Source organism: Streptopelia decaocto (assembly GCF_964273445.1).
Source record: "Streptopelia decaocto genome assembly, chromosome: 10".
Taxonomy (NCBI): Eukaryota; Metazoa; Chordata; class Aves; order Columbiformes; family Columbidae; genus Streptopelia; species Streptopelia decaocto.
This window is the reverse complement of record NC_138665.1, coordinates 14580307-14597736: the sequence shown is the minus strand read 5'-3', so window position 1 is coordinate 14597736 and position 17430 is coordinate 14580307. Positions and strand designations below refer to the sequence as shown.

Below are 17430 nucleotides of genomic sequence, written 5' to 3'. Positions count from 1 at the left end.
ATCATTATCACAGTGAATTAATTCCTCTGCTCCGTATGTAATCATGTAGCAGCAGGCACAGAAATGAGCTGGTCGGAAGAAAAAGAGCCCCAGACTTGGTGGGTATTAGCACCTGGCTTACAGCTGGTATTGTATCAGTCCCAGAATTTATGGTATAACAGCAACAATTCCACCGTTTCTGGGTACTGGGCCTGTGAGCTGCTTTCCTGCAGTACTTCGATGCCACTATGTCAGGGTCTCTGATCCGATGCCAAGCTCAAATCCAAGGAAATCCGGAGCAAATCTCTTTGCAGAGTTGTATGAGGTTAGTAGAGGTGGAGGAAAGCTTTCCAGCTGCTCTGCGGGGAAATCTGTCCCTCTGGCAAAATGCAGGGGCTGAACGTCAACGAGAAAAATACCACCGACTTCAGCTGGGCCAGGATTTGGGTTGGGGAGAGCAGGTTTAAAGGCTCAAAGCGCTGTTGTCGAGCCCAGCTCTGCTGCTCCATTTCCAACACGGGAGCCCTGAGGACTAACCTCTGTTTTAGTCAGGTTTAGCCACATTAAATCAGACTATGTTGTTCTGTATCAGGTCTGCTGCCATGGTTGCCGCAGGAGCTGAAGTGCTGTCGGATGCTGTGTGGGGTGTTTGGGCTGGTCTCTGGCAGAGGTTGTCCCCATCACAGGGGTTGTCCCCCGCTTCCTGTGGGCTGTATGATAACGGGACACACAGGCTTTTCCCCATCGGCTTCTGGCACTTGGGAAGAAAACCTGAGTTTCTTTTTGCTAGTTTGGGAACCTTGGTGACCGCCACTGGGCTCCTCATGTCTGGCACCAGCCCAACGGTGGGCTGAGCTTGGGATGCTCAGCCTGATGCCAAGCACCGGGCTCTGCTGTGCAGTGCTCTCCTGCAATTCAGTTCACCTTTAAAACACCACAACTACATTTTAAAACTCAGCACTTTTCTGGATCCAACCCCGTGTACACAAAAGGGTCACCATGGGGATGAGAAAACCAGGGCAGTTTGTGCATTAATTGCTTGCCAAACTGGCTAGTATTGCTAATGTGCCACCCCTTTGATGACTGGGTGTAGTGATAATTTTTTAACATTGCACATAATGGTTAAATGCAGTAACTTCCTTTCAGATCAAAAAAATCTATAGTACCTATGTCCTTGAGTACTTGGGGATTTGGCCTGTGCTCACACTGATTCATGGAGCATGGCTCAGAAACTCCCTCAGTGCCAGGTCCATGGCGCTCCAGCTCGGTTTAGCTGAGATGGTTAGAAGCGATTTCCCAAGTTCTGTCGATGCTGAGTTGCTCGGATGAGCTGCTGCCTGGGTTGGTGCCTCTCGGGGCTGTGGGGACACGGGGGAGCCCCGGGCACATCTCGGACACAGTCCTGCAAACGGGGTGAGCTGCCCAGCCCTGCTCCGGGCTGGGACTGCGTGGTGCGGAGGGGTTTGGGTGTCTTGCTCAAAAGGCACTGTTATTTGCTTTTTTTTTTATTTTCTGTTTTTTTTTTCTTCCCCCAGGCTGTTTTTTGGCTGCTGTGTTCGCTGTCTGCCTGAGGCTGTTGGCTGCTTGTTGATGGCGTTGAGAAACCCAGAATGGCAAAGCTCCTGCTGGGATCCCCCTCTGCGTGCTGAGCCTCGGGAGAGTCTCGCTTTCCAGCTGCTCCATCAGCTTCTGTAGAGTCTCACCTTGTCTCCATCATCATATCCTTGTGACATGGGGAGACGTTTCACTTAGGAGACGCCAAACCAAGATCACAACAGTTTTTGGGTTAGGACATCCAGCCTGCTTGGTAATCAGAGGAAGCAAAAGGTGAAATCCTTGAATAAACCTTTGTAAAAGACTTAAGACCTAGAATTAAATACCAAGCTAGCCTTGGCTTGTTCTACTGTATCACAGTGAAGCTCTTGCAAATCATACGGGATGGTCGGAGGTCTTTGTGGTAGTTACAGACTCTTCCTCTGGAAAGGCTGTGAGTGACACATTTATAGACTGTATCAATCCAGTTGATGTATTAATAGATTGGGCAATCCCTGAGCTGGCAAGCTGCAGCTATGGGCTCTCCATCCTTGAAATAACAGCTGCCCAGCACAGGGCCTGATCCTTCTGTGCTCCTGCCCAGACAGTTGCTCCCTTTAACTCAAACCATGAAGCTCAGCATGGTTTCGTCCAAGTGCGACCTGGTGTGCTGTTACACTACTGCACGCTTAAAAGCTGCAAACAATGATAATTTAATCATTATTCTGTGTTTCCACACAGATGTTGACATTTCACTATTGTCCCAGAAATAAATGTCAAGTTATTCCCATTCAAAATGACAACTGAAATGTTCAGAGATTCCATCTGCAGCTGCATTTATAGCAGCCTGCCTGCCTGCTGAGCCAGCATTTCTAAGCAGGTTTGTGAATGGGCAGTGGTGAGTTCATGTGTGCACTAGAGAGCTACCTAGGTTAATTAATTCCCTTTCTAGCTATTATAACCTTTACAACCGGGGCAGCTGGAGGGGTAGGATTTCTCTGAAATCAGTAATTATGCACATTGTGGGACCAACTTTAGGATTTCTGCTGTTGTTGCTACCTGGAAAACAAGCAGCATTCTTGGAAAACAAGAGCTGATGGGGGATGATCCAAACAGGACAGATACACAATTAACTTGCAGCAAACCATAATCCAAAATCCAGTGCAGAAACACTGGCACAGTGTTTAATTTTACACTTACTTTCACTGCTCACATTGTTTTGATCTCTAGCTGTGTCTCTGAAACCCCTTCCCATGCTCTCAGCAGCTATTGAAGCACTTTTTTTCCAGTTGAGGGCTCAGGTAAATCTCTCCCTGTATCACCGAGCCAAAATGAGCGCCACACACTCAGCATTCGCCCTCTGATACTGAGCACCACAAACCATCTCATCAGATGCCAGGTCTTCCTTGCTCAGCTGTGGAATATTTTTCAGAGCATCTTGTCCCGCAGCCTGGCCCAGGAATAAATGCCAGTGAGTGATCTGGGGGAGACATGGCAAGGAGGTGGGATGGGGAGGGGTTTTGTCTCTTATACAGCCCCCCATCTGCTCTGACCGCTCAGGCCCTGGCGTCACTGTGCTGGTGACAGACGAGCCAGGCTGGGTGGCTTTAAGTGGCCCCACCGATGGCAAAGCTGCCAGGGCTGTTTAGCCTTGAGAAAAGGATGCTGAGGGGAGACCTTATCGCTGTCTGCAGCTACCTGAAAGGAGGTTGTAACGTGGAGGGTGTTGGTCTATTTGCCCAAGTAACAAGTGATGGGACAAGGGGAAATGGCCTCAAGTTGTGCCAGGGGAGGTTTAGATTGGATATTAGGAAAAATTTCTTAATGGAAAGGGCTGTCAGGCATTGGAACAGGCTGCCCAGGGCAGTGGTGGAGTCACCATCCCTGGAGGGGTTTAAAAGACATATAGATGAGGTTCTTAGGGACATGGTTTAGTGCCAGAGTTAGGTTATGGTTGGATTTTATGATCATGAGAGTCTCTTCCAACCAAAGTGTTTCTATGATTTAGGGGGACCAAAGATCCAGGTGATGTTAATGCCCTACTTGATGGCTTTAGCTGCTGTGTGGTGTGTGTAGCCCACGGCTCGGCAGCTTACAAGGCAAAGGCAATATTTTCTGCCAGGGCGATCTGCCCTGGAGCAGGGCACACCAAGGGAAGGAAGGGGGCAGGCAAACCCTGGGGTCTCCATCTTGTAACATCTTCAAATTGGCTCAAATTGCCTCCAGACCGATACAGATGGGCAAGGGGCAGAGGCAACAGGAGGCAATTTGAAGCTGTGTTGTACAGGAGAGGAGATAATCCACCCAGTGCTTCTGATCTTGGAGATTGTGAATTAATGTCTCCTCAAGAAAAAGCCTCAGGTGATCACAAATACTTCCAGAAAAGAGACAAACCACCTCAGCTGGTCTCAGCCCAACAACACCATGAAATCAGTTGTGGCTCAACCAGTGCACACCTGCCTTGATCTGGGTCCTGGGGCTGCTTTTTAAATTATAAAGCAGAAAATGTCCCTTTTCTGGAGGGTGGCAGCTTGCAGGGAGTGTGTTACTTTCAACTGTATGAGGAATTGTTGAGATTATCAGTCAGAAGCATATGGAGCCCCTATTTCTGGAGAGTCTGAAAATGAACAAAGATGGGTAATAAGAAATAATTTGAGGTTTTATTATTATTACATTTAGTGGTAGGGTTGTCTCTTTAATGCCTTATATGTTTTTTCCACACTAGATAGGTGAGCTTATATTACACAATAAAAAGCTATTAGTTTTCTCAAAAGATTGTAGATTTTTTTTTTTCCAAATTGCTAAATTACATTTTCAATTTTATGGGAATACTCTTTCATTTGTGCAAAATCCTGTGCTCAGACGTTTAGGCCAATCTCATCATGCAAGACTATTAGGTGAACTAATTGGATCTGTCTGACTCATACATTTCTATCAGGAACATCTAATAAATGTGGAAATCCATTTGGAAATGAAGGCGGCGTCTTCATGTTCCCAGGACCACAAAGATTTCTGGTGTTGCAGGCACAATCTAAGCAAAGCCAGTGGGAATTATCTGCTTTCCCATTAACAACTTTGTGAAAGCTTTTTTCCAAGGTATGAACCTGAACATCTTCATAATTGTCAGAAGTTGCTAAATGCTGCAGTTTCTCAGTGGTATTAAATCGATGCTAATCCTGGGAAGATGCAGGGACATCTCTCGCAGGGTCCATTTGTGCTGTCACCACGGTGGGTGTGAGGGTGACCTTGCCACTGTGATTCCTGATCCTTTTCAGCCCACTTATGAATTTATCTCCTTGCTGCCCCTGCAGAGAAAAACCATTACCCCAATGTTGCCAATGGAGAGCGGTGGGAGCAAGGCGGTGAAGGATCTCCCAAGGCCGGCTGGTCTGAGGGCATTTGAGATGGAGCTGCTGCACCCTAAATCCCAACACTTAAATGTTCACCTCTGCTTGCACGTCTTCCCTTCTGTAACGCTGCAGGGCTGATGCTTAATATGCTTATGCAAGACTATCACTAACACCTTTTGTCCTGAAGTTTTTCACCTGTAAGGCTCCTGCCCGCGTTCAGCTAGGGGTGTGCACACAGACCTGCTTTTAGCGGCATCGCTCTGTAGTTTGGTGTTTGGTGGTTTTGTTGAGCGGGTCCCAGGGGGGCAGATGCTGCTGGGCTGTTTGCTGGGCGTTAGCGCTGTGCTCGCAGGGGAGCCGGGACCTCTCTGTGGCAGGATTTCTGTTTAGCACCATGTCCTGTGAGTGAGAATTGCTCTGTGTTCCCTCGGCACTTGGTAACGTGTCGTGTTGCAGAAAATCTGCAGGAAAAAGTGAACCTTTCATGCATTTGCAAGATGCTTGCATGGGCAGAGGACGTTGGTATTGGTTCAATGCTTTGTATGCTAAAATATCTTGCTCTTAAACTGAATGCACTTTCTCCTTGAATCGAGGTCTTGCTTTCCAGGGGAAGCTAAACCAAAGCCACCCATGCTCATCCTGTGAGTACTAAATCCTGGTCACTGACGGCATTGGGATAGGTCAGTAAAACACTCACCACTTCTCACTTGTGCCAGCAGTTCCTATCAGAGCCAAACCTCTTTCTCCCCATGATCTTCCTGCTTACTCTTGCCCAGGTCACAAATGGGGACAAATCCCTGAAGGGCCGTGGGTGAGACCTGAGTTCTGCCTGCTCCATGCTGCTGAGATCAGCAGGACTTTGCTGCTGCCCTCGGAGAAGGTGCAGCGAGAGAAAGGGGGGCACAGGGAGGAAAAGTCACTTGGCTCTAAGCATGTATTGTTTAAATTATTCAGTTTTTCCTAAAACAGCCCATTGAATAATACATCGCGGTCACTTTTCTTTCTAAATGCTTGCACTTAGACTGAGGTTAAAATGAAGTCCTAAAATGCCACTTGCGCTTGGGTTGCTCTGGAGATGCCACCAAGCAGTGCCTTGGTCCCAGCAGCTCTTCTGCCCAAATTTCAAAGCTCTGGCTCCCATGTTTGGGCTGTACCAGCTCCAAGTGCTGCCCGGTTGGGTCCCCCACTTCCCCGGTACCACGAAGCTGATTTGAACAACCCCAAATCACTAAAAATAACAAGCTTGGGCTTATTTCTATTTGTTTTCTCCATTGCTGGCCAAGCCTTCTGGAGTCATTTGTCAACAGCTTTATTCCTTCTTCATTAGAGTGGAATTTTGACCTAATTGCACTAATCCCTGAGTTTCTGGAAAACCTTTGAAGTGTCCTCCACTCAAATAAAAACATGGATCAGGGGTGAAGCACAGCAGCTTGCTCTCCCTTTCCTTCCCATCCTGTCCCTGAAACATGCACACACAGAAAGATTTCTGCATTTGAGGAGAATTTCTACTTAAGACACCACATGTCAGGTGTGGGCTTTTCAGTCTTATTCAAAGGGCTAGGGGGAGTCAGAAGAAACTACCTCTGCTTCACATTTACCTGCTTCTCAATTTCTGCTTAATGTTTAATAGTAAGAATATAAACAAAACTCCAACCCCCCAAAGAGCTCTTTGAGAGCCCTGACATTTACATGTTATGCGCAGGAATGATTTAGCATTTAAAAACAAAATAAATCTCTCTATGTAAGGTGGTTCATTATTCTAACTGACTGGAAATGAGACAAACGTGGATGTCTACTGAGGCTCCTTTTAAAAGAAAACTTCCCTTCTGTCGATATGCTGCCCTCCTCTGCAGAGGGGTGAAACCTGGCTAAGTATCCAGCAGGATAATTAGTTGTTGTTTGGGAAATGCCTTCAAGTGTGTAAGTATTAAATCTTTATTTATTTTATTATTAGATTATTTGGCTTGCGCGAGAAGAATGCAATCTTAATGACAAAGCCCTTCGAGACCTCTTCGTACCCTTGCAGATGCAAGTGAGGATGTTAATAAAGAGAAGCTCAACACGTGCTGAACTCCGAGCCTGTCTGAGCAGGAGGGAAACTCACTCAGCTTCTTGTGTAGCTGCGGCTGGCGTCACCTCTGGGAGGGTCAGGCCATGAATGCAGCTGAAAAATACTCATCATGGCAAGGTTGCGGTCTCCCAGTGCGATGGGCTGGAGCAGGGTCAAAGGACGGAGGAGCTGATGATGGCAAGGGACACCTCTGCATGGCTTGTGAGACCCCCACCTGGGCAGCTTTTCCTCCATGCCATCGTGTGCAATGACCTTCCTTCATAACAAAGAAAAGAGGGGGAAGCCCAAAAAGGAGGGAGAGAGAAGAAGGTGCTGTGGGGGGAACACAGCAAGTAGCAGAGATGTTGTCCCTCCTGCTGCACTGTGGCTGGCCACTGCGGGAGCCCATCGCTGGCCACAGAGCTCTCCTGTCACTGATGGAGGCTCTTCGTGCTGCTTGATATTGCTTTGTCCCAAGGTCTCCTCCCCGGCTGGGACTCAATGCTCGCTGGGGCTGCTCCAAATACACTGGCTCCAGCAATGACTCCTGATCTGTGTTGGTGAGGAAGAGGAATGCTGTGTCCCTAAAATTTAATGAATTATGGCATATAAAAGTTGCCACTGAGTCACTCACCTGCTCATCTACCCACAAAGTAGTGTTTGAGGAGCAGTCTAATGCTTCTGATACCTTTGGAAGAGCCTCATTACCATGCGATTGGAGACAGCTTCTGCATGAGCCTAGCAGAAATACTCAGCTAATATATCTCTTCACAGAGTTTTTGCATGTAATATTAAGCATTAAAATAATTTAATAAGGCATAAATCAGGTTTTATGTGGTGCCACTGCACAGGAAAAAAGTACTCCTGGAAAGGCACTTGAATACGTCGTGGCCTCCTTTGGAGTGGGAGCAATTTATATATTCAATATAACTTCTATTGGTTCTGCTGTAAATCCCACCTCAAAGCTTGTGTGCTCTTTGCATCTTACAGCAGGACTTTGGGAGTGTGTGCAGCCACATAACTCTTACTGGTCCGCAAAGATCCAGCCTTGCTTTGCACTTAGAGCATGCACCGGGCGCCACGTCGTCTGTTGCTTCGGCTGCTTGCGGAGCTCACTCTGTGCTGCGGAGCCTGTGCTGCTGTGGGGAAGCGGGAGTGCAGCATCTCTCCGGGGTTAAACCCCCAGTGCTCCCCATGCCTGCGCTGAAGCTGTCAGTCTGCTGGCTCTGTGCAGGGCTGGCTCACAGCAGTGCCCAGTAATTTTACATCCCAGCTCCCGCACGAGCGGGATGCCCGTGGCCTGACAGCCCCAGGCTGGTAATTGTTGGCAGCACTTCATTTTCGTAGGTGTATGCTCTGGGTTGATCCCTTCTGGGCTGTCTTCTGGCAGCATCTCTTCAGCTGATTAGTCATTGGGATCATGATAAATGAAAATATCAGCTTGAGAAATGTCTGCCCTGTGCTCCCAGCAGAGGCAGCAGTGCACAGTGAAGAGTTTTCTCCCATTTCTTCTGCTTTGATTCATCTCAGGTGATTCTCTTCTGCCCGGGAGCCCTCGGAGATGGGTCTGCCAGCGCTCAGCCTTGCTCACTGTGAGCTGCAGAAGAGATGGGAATTGCAACTGGGGCAGTGGTGAGGAGCGCTACAAACATCCTCCCTCCCAGACGGCTGCGTCCCATGACCAGCATGCCCCAAACTCCAACATGCTGCAGCTTTCGTCCTTTCATAATGTGTTTTGGGTCCTCCAGAGATGGGGGGGGGTGTGGAAAAGCTTTTGAGCCACATCTTCTGTGTCAGTTCATTTCTAGTTTTACCAATAACTGGATAATTAGCTGTAAATCTAGCTGCCCCCTGCAAAACTTGTGGCTTATCTACAGTTAAGAGATAGTTTGGAAAAGTTTGGGTCTGGCTGGGATTTTGTCCCTTGAAATATTCTACAATTTCAGAAAGTTTTCTGTCCCATAGTGGGAGAGAAGATTTTCAAAATCTTGTAAACAAAGGCGAAATCCCCAAGACTGGAGTGCAGAGATTTTCCAGGGCTCTGGGAGGCATTTCTGATGTGAGTGTGACTGAAACTGGTACATACTTGCAAAAAAACTCCAGTTCTGAGGTATTTCATTTTTGGAGAGGTAAAGTGGTCTGTCCAGGTATTCTTGATGTACAGCTCTATTGGCATCTGCAGTGTCCTGAAGTGATGCATCTCTCTGAAGGCTTCGCTGCTTCTGCTGTTTGATCTGCTCCCAACAAACTCCAGAGAGCTAGTGATTTATCAGCCACTGCTTTTTGGGGTGAGGAAAAGGCTAATGCTTTATGAATCTATCAGCATTCCTGTATGGCACATGGAATACAACATCCTGCCAAGGAGGGGAGGGATGTTTGCTACCTGGCAATCCATCATCTCTCCCAGTGCCCCATGGCAAATGCACTTTTCTTTTTTCCATCAAACAGCGTGTGAGTAGTGTTTTATAGCGAAGAGCTTCTCCCTTCTCCTCCTCCACAAGTAGTTATTAAACCCTACAAACGCAGCTTCTGCAGGATGCAGGATAAGATGGAAAGGGTCATTTTGACAGGGAGAAGCCATCATTACGTGCAGCTCTTGGTTTCAACAGGACATGCAAGATCTCAAGCCGTGCAGCTGGGCCATGGTCAGCACAGCGTGATCACAGCAGGGATGAGAAAGCCAGGCCAGAACATGCCCATGCAGGCTGACAGGTATTTGCTAAAGCATGGACATGTGTCAACAGATGCTCGAGGTTTTCTCTTTTCTCCCCTGCCCCACGGTGATTTCCTCTGCTATGGGCACGGCTCAGCTCACCTCGTCCCCGTGGAGCTCGCCCATCCCTTCCATAGAGGAAGAGCAAGTGAAATGTGTTGATAGCCTGGTGAGTGTCTACTAGGGAGTATGAATCCCTCTCCTACATGTCTCCTTGGCGTTTTAATTGATTCAGGGTTTTCCCAGTGGAGAACTTCATAAGAGCATTTGATAAAATCAGCTACACGCGATCCTGCCTCTCATTACTTACAGGCTTGAGGCAGGTGGATGATTAAGTGAAATTTTTATGGTATGAGCAGTTGTAACAAAGGAAATTATCATCCTGGATATGAGACAACGACTTGGCTCTTACTACATCTGCTGGCAGACAAGTAACCCAGTGACTTTGCCTCTGATCTTGGAGCAAGTCGTCTGCTTTTTCCTCTGGGACAAACCTGCAGTGGCTCCCCTTGGACATTAAAAGGACAAGACACGTGGATGTGCGGCGCTCAGGAAAATTGCTTTAGACCTTCTTTGGGCTGTTGTGGTCCTGATGGACGTGGGAGTGTCTGCTATTGTCACCCAGAGAATGCCTCTGCAGCCATGGCGTGGAGAGTGCCCTTTGGGCTCAGGAACTGGCTTCTGACATAGCTCCTTGTTGATAAACTTCATTTTTGCAGGGAGTCATTGTCAAGATAATGACAGATCCCACTGTGAAGCCAGATGCAGTAAAGGGCAGTAATGTTGTTTTCTAATTTGGTTTGAAATCTTAAAGCATTCCCTCATCTTAGCAGAGATACCTAAATGCCGCCTATTTGGCGCTGTATGTAATTCTTTGCTATAATGGCATGCTTGACAGTATCCGTGTACTTACCTGGAACAGTAAAAGCCTCCTGTACTTAATGAAATACACGCAGCAGGTTTGAAGATGAACACAGGGTATGCTCGAATGCCTTTTAGACAACTGTAATTCAGACCATAAACATAATATAGATTGCAATAGTGTATATAAAGGAGTGCTTCAAATACCAGCCTTTGTATTCTGCAGTTCAGCCCAATTGATTTCTAACCTAAAGCAATACTGTACCCAAAACACAAACTGTTGCATAAACATAACAAATCCATCACCAAGTCGATGAAGAAGATGCAGAAAAGATATATGAACTATCTAGCACGACTCGGCTCACATGGGCTGAAGCACATGTCATGGTCTTTCATGTAAGGAACCGGGAGAAATGAAAATGTGTGAAGGATGAATCCTCAGCCACATCACGGGGCGCACGCTGGCTCTGCACTGTGGAGCACCTGCTCCCCTCAGCAAAATGAAGTTTCCAAATTCCTGCAAAGCAGGACTTTTTGCTGCCCGGTTAATGCGAGTTTTGTCAGCCGTGCTTACTAGACACAATAAATGTATAATAAATAGTGCAGTCTGCGGACAGCAACAGGCTCCGACAATCCATTAGCCAACAAGACGTGTCGCACATTCCAGCTTATTAGTCTCATATCCATAATATATTTTAACAATGTCTCCCTGGCAGGCATTTTCTTAGAACAAACACACAGGCTGGACTTCCATTTTTCATCCCTCTTCAAAATTTCAGAGTGGAAAAGAGCTGGTAGCAAGCCATTAGCGATAATTTGATCCTGTGCTTGCACTAGAAATTTAAACCAGATTTTTTTTGTGTGTTTCTGCTGAAGCTTGCTCCCTCACTGTTTTGCCCTGCAGAAGCAGCACTGGGGGTGAGCAGTGGGGAGACAGACTGGGCAAACACCATTTGGCAATTTTTTGTATGTGGCCCTTGCTTTTTAAACGAAGCTTTCCTTCACTCCACCCTGCTTGCTTCTCTTTTTATACAGCTCCTTGCCAAGCAACGAGCTGCAGGGGCCCCTTCCAGGTGAGCCCTCCTTGCTGGTATTTTGGGTTTTTTACTGGTGGGACAGAGCGGGGCTGTCCTGGATGCAGCTGTTTCTGCACCGAGGGTCCCTGTGGCTGGGGCATGCAGGGTCTGCCAGGCCTGGGGGTCCCTGTGGGGGTTCATCTTGGTGAGTGAGGGCTGGAAACTGGTGGGGAACTGGCCTTGGTGGAGCAATCCAGCCTGCGCAGGCACGGCTGCCGGATCCCAGCGGAGCCCCTCGGATAACTCGCCCAGCACCCACCCAGGGACACCCCGGGCTGTCGGTCCGGTGGGAATGGGGGTGGCTGCGGTGGGACTAAGCTCTTCCCCACAGCTCACGCTGCGGACAGCGGGGGCTCAAGAGATGGTTTAGTTATTCCCGGCACAGCACAAAGAGCTCGCGCTCCACGTGTACGTGCGAACCAGAGGCCGCGCAGCCTCTGCACCCCACGCCAGACACACGCGCGGCACCGGCCCGGGGGGCACAGACAGCACCGGGGGAAGCGCCCGAGCGACACCCGGACCCGCGTGGCCCTGCAGCGCTGCTGTCCCAGGCCCGCGCGAACGCGGAGCAGCTGCTGCCAGCGGCGGGGCCACACCCCAGCGCGTGCACGGGGCCACACCCCAGCGCGTGCACGGGGCCACACCCCAGCGCGTGCACGGGGGCCACACCCCAGCGCGTGCACGGGGCCGCAGCGCGGGACTGTTCGTGCGGCAGGTGGGGCGCGCGCCGGGCGGGGCAGGGTGGGGCAGCCTCCCGCGCGCGCCGCGGAGCCAATGAGCGCCGGGGCGGTGCCGCGCGCTGGGCAAGTTTGCCGGTACCGGAGCGGGCACCAATCAGCTCAAGGGCCGGCTCGGGCGGGGGCCAATGGGCGCGCGGCGGGGCGGGCTGGGGCGGTGCGCGCGGAGCCCGTCCCGGTCCCGGAGCTGAGCTCCGGTGCGCAGCAGCCGGTCCCGGTGAGAGCCGGCCCGCGGGGGGATGCCTGCCGGTGGGGTGTAGAGGAGCGCCCCGGTGCCCCGGGAGGATGTCGGGGAGCGGCGGAGCGCTGCTGCTGTTGCTGGCCGCGCTGCTCGGTGCTCCGCGGAGTGCGCAGCCGGCGGGGGAAGCCGCCTGCCGCTCGGTCCGCGCCGCCTTCCAGGTGCTGCAGCCCGGAGCAAAGTGGGTGCCCGAGAGCCCTGTGCCAGGTGAGACCGCCGGGCCCCGTGGCTTGCTGGCCGTTCCCTCCCGGGGCTCGCCGGTGCCCTGAGGGTGGCGGTTTGCCGTGCCCGGGGGCTGTTCGGGTGCGGGGCGACACGGCTGCAGCAGCCCGGGAGGGGAGCGCGGGGAGGTCGCTGTGCGGCTGCGGGACCTGCGGAGCCGGGTGCGCTCTGCCCGCTCTCCCGCGGGGAGCTGCTCTGTCCCGGCTGCGGGGCTGCCGGCCGCTCGGTGACGGCGGCCGCCGGGTTCCGCGCTTCGGGGGCCGCTCCGGGTTAAAACGGAGTCTGCGGTTACGTCCCTGCCATGGAAATCTGCTGGCTGAGCGGGGTTCTTGCTGTCCGTTTTTTTGTTTTGTTTTGTTTTTTTTTTTTCGGAGGGATCTTTTACCTGGAGGACGCTTATGTGCGAACTTCTGCTGCCGGGCAGAGCTGCGCGCTGCCTGCGGAACCGGCCGCCCTCTCCTGCCGGGCGCGCTTGTCCGGTGCTCGGTGCCTGGTAGAGCGCGGCAGCCCCGCCGGCGAGCGGAGCCACCGCGCACCCGCCGCGTCTCTGCTGGTCCTGGGGCTGCCGGAGCTGTTTTCCACAGCGCAGCGTGTGCCAGGCAGCGCTGTGATGAGCAAAGCTGTCATCTGAGGGGAACCCTGCTCTGGAGCGAGACTCCGGGAGCATCCAGACCCGCATCCCCAGCGTGAGCTCAAGGGCTGCCACAGCTCCAGCAAACGGGGCTGCAAACAGGCGGCAGTGCGTTCTTTGTGCCGGGCGGGGGTTGTTACCCGTTTGGACGAGGTGTTACTCTGCTGTGCAATTCGCCTGTGTGGTGCCGCACCAAATCTCACCACCTACATCCTACAAGGCTGCTTTCAGTATATATGCTGTGTTCTTATTTTAAAATGTGAGCGAAATAACTGAGTGCTGTGGCTTTTAAAGGTCCCTTTTCAGCTTTTTGGTAACTAGGGAGTGTCGGCTCCTCCAGGTGTGTGGCTGAGCGCTCAGAGTGTGTGTACACAAGGCGATAGGATTTAATAGCTGTGCTACAGAGCTGCCTGGAGAGCTCAGGTGCTGTGTGTTAGGTTAAATACGCAGCAGCAAATAACCGCCCTGAAAAGCTTGAGATCAAAGTATGAAAAGAAAGAGGTAACAGGCAAATGTGACAGGCAGGGGAGGTGCAATGACATCATTGCCAGCACTAGCTGCTTTTAATAATGATGTGTTGAGTTACGTTTCTTGTATTCAGTGTTGCACAGGCCAGAAATGCAAGACTTGCTTCAGCAATGATCTGCTGCAGCACAGGAGGAAGTGGGGAAGCAGGGTGCCCAGGGCTGCGACTGCGAGGTCTTGTCTGCTGGTGCAAATCCCAAATCTTCTGCTCTGTAGAGCTGCAGTGATGCCTCAGCTTGCCACCAGCTGTGAGATATAGAGGGAGAATTTAGATTTAAGTCTTGGTGAGAAAACATCTCCCTTGCTGCCCAGGGAAATGGTAGAGTCACCATCCCTGGAGGGGTTTAAAAGGCGTTTAGATGAGGTTCTTATGGACATGGTTCAGTGCTAGAGTTAGGTTATGTTTGGCTTGATGATCCTGAGGGTCTCTTCCAGCTGAAGTGATTCTGTCCATTCCAATCCTTACATCCCCTTCCCATGTAGTTTTTGACTCTTCATGCTCCCATCAGACTAGCTGCAGGAGGAGCATTTCTTCTCTCCCCATCCTGCAGGACCTCAGTCTCCTGGTCAGCATGGAGCCAGCACTGGAAATACTTTGCGATTAAATGTTTGCATGGGGAGTTGCAGGGAGGCAAAAGAGCTGCGCTTATTGCCACTAAAATGACAAATTCTGTTGTTTGTAATCAAAGAAATGCCTTCCCATGCTGCTGTGAGAGTCAGTGAAATAACTTTCTTGGAGCTTTTGCCTGGGCATCTTCCTTTCCCAGCAGGATTCAGGTTGCTGGAGTTGCTCAGTTGTGCTCTTGCTGCCCTGGGAGCCCTGTCCACATCCCTGGTCTCCAGGAGGTGGAAGGAGCCCTTTGCCTCTCTGCAGAGCCTGTGGGTAGCTGGATCAATATCTCGTAATAGGGCTGGTGTTTCAAGTGAATGCTTCCAGCTTGTTATGGTGATAAAGTTCCCACATATCAAATAGAAAGTGGATTTTACATTTGCCTAAGTACATAAACTTGAGCATAATTACAGCAATGACTGCTTGCTTATACCTCAGATCTGGCCCATCTTGCATGACTCTGTGTAGTAATTACACTTCAGAGGACTTGCTTCTCCTGGTAGCAGCTGCATAAATCTCTGTAATAGGGGAACATCACTCAAGGACTATTTCCCAGGCTTCTGTTTATTGCTTTTCTTCCTTTCATACATCTGTCAATTTAAAAAAAAAAAAGTTTTGGAGTTGCCAGCCACAAATCACTGTGGAATCAATTCTGAAAACCTTTGCCTATAGATCATATCACCCTGGAGAAACTGAGGGTTTAAAAAACTTACTTAAAATGCAAACAGAAAAAAATTACTCCTGGAAGCCACATTTTGCATTAAGAGCGGTCGTGGCTGAAGGCTTAAGCAGAGGAAATGCTGCTGAGTTGCAACACATGCATGAGAAATGTCCCGCAGCTCCATTTTACTGGATCAGTGGTGCGTGGGCTGGGGGGGACATCGGCACAGTGCTCCCATGGGGGAACCCAGCCACACCAGGTTGATATTTTTAATTAAAAAAATGCGAGGGAAGTGTCGTGCTGTTTCGTGAGCGGTACTAATGTTCCGGGAGCAATCGTAGCTGGAGGCGTGCATCAGGCAGTGAGCAGAAACTTGGTCTCCTCCGGTTCTGCAGCCTGGGGACCAGGTTTTTGCAGCTCTGGAGCACGCTTTGGCACGCTTGGAGGTGGGGAGCAGCACGACCTAACTACTGTCAGCTGTGGCTGTTTGGAGGGGTGGGAGGATGTAATAATTCATGCCAACGGTTTGAGCTAGATGAGGAGCCTGGTGCTGGAGAGGAGCAAAGGCAGCATGATGGGAAAACACTTTCCATAGGCTTTTCTGAAGTGGAAACTTCACGCCAGCTCATGAGCCAACGACTTAATAACTGTGCTGGGGCGACTTAATAACTAAATTATTTTTTTCTTACACTACCTGTCTTGGTTTTCTCCTTCCTTTTGTCTTTTCCCTGCATAATTTCTCAGGTATAAACAGTAACTTGAATTTCCATTTTTTTTTTTTCCCCAGTCTGTTTTTTCTCTCATCTTTGCTATTTGGATTTCTTTGTGTTTGTGGCGACACTGCGGATAATTGGGCTGGTGTGTGTGGGTAGAGGGGAAGGGGTGAGTTGCTGCCTTGCTAAGATGGGGAGAGGGGATGGGTGCCTCTGCCCCTCATTGCGTGGAAGCTGAGGAATATTGTTCTCAGCAGAAATATCTGCTGGTGGGTCCGTCTTCCTCCTCCCACAGCACAGTGCAGTTTCTAGCTTTTTGTTCATTCTCTTTGATGGAAGCAAATATGGATTTGCCCTAAGAAAACAGAGGAGGCGAACCTTTTGCTTTTGGAGTTGAGGTGTAAAGCTTGACAGCTGGCTGGCCGAGCATGTCAAACTTCCTTCTCTCTTTTATTTTCTTTTCTTTTTGACAGCTGGTGTGTGCCAACATCCCAACTCTTCCCGCTGGCCTCAATGCACCTTTGCTTGTGAGCTGGCTCCCTTTGTACTCCTGCTCTATTATCGTGTTTTTCCTGAGTGGGACTAATGATACTCCTCCCTGTGCAGCCTTTCCATTTAGCTTAGTATGGTGGTTTAAGATCTTAGTTTGCTAGATAATTGAGTTTTCTGTTCTTAATTATTTCAGGCCTGCAAGTTGCTCTCTTGATAGTTAAGAGAGCAGGAGCAGAACCCTAAAATTTAGTAACCTCCCCAGGCAGTGGTTTTATAGTGAGATCATTAAGTTTATTTTTTTTCCCGGGGGTTAATTTGAACAACATCCTGAACAGTGTTCTTCAGAGTCTTTGGAATGGCTGTAGAGTATGTGCGTGTGACTGTAATGAATGTGTGTGGTGAGTGGGTGCCCACAAATTAACTCCGTATTTTTGATGACAGCATTGTTGATCCATTTGTATATTTGTTAGGAGGAAACTCTTACTGTGTAAAACCTTTTTATTTTCTTCGTAACTTCTTTTAGAAGATGTGATGTTATAGAGTGTTATATTTGTGTGGCAATTGTCTGGCCAACATTGTAAGACTTGGGGGGGAATCCAGAGTTGTATTACCTTGTGAAACACAAGGTGGAATAGAAAATAAAGGATAATTAAGCAGTAATAAATATCCCATGTAGTACTAATGCTATTCCAACTTTAATCATCTATTGAATGAGGTTGGTTTATAATTTATATCTCCTTAATTAGGTTTTAAAAAGATCAGCACTTAACCCAGGTTCTGAGCAGTTGCATCTCCTGTACCCCAAAAATTCTGAGCATTAAAAGCCAGTAACCGATTCATGAGCCCCTACACACATAATTTAACAGAAGGTTTTTAATTAAAGGAAAAAAAGTATTGAAACAGTTGCGACAAAATCCACTATATTTAAAGGTTGAATCACTGCTTTTATCTGTTTGAAGCATGATGCAGACTGTGAAACAATTAGAGAAAGAAGATTAACACAAAGCTGCAGCTTTATGGGTAATATTAACAAACTGGT

General features: G+C 49.3%; 1 protein-coding gene across 1 annotated transcript in view; it reads left to right on the top strand.

Moving 5' to 3' along the window:
- The first annotated feature begins 12463 nt into the window (after positions 1-12463).
- GPC3 (glypican 3) overlaps positions 12464-17430 on the top strand; it is a 151144-nt gene continuing 146177 nt past the window's right edge. Inside the window, exon 1 of the mRNA XM_082061736.1 lies at positions 12464-12744. Within this exon, the coding sequence (XP_081917862.1) occupies positions 12585-12744 (160 nt within the window). The 5' untranslated portion in view covers positions 12464-12584. The remainder of the gene's footprint in view (positions 12745-17430) is intronic.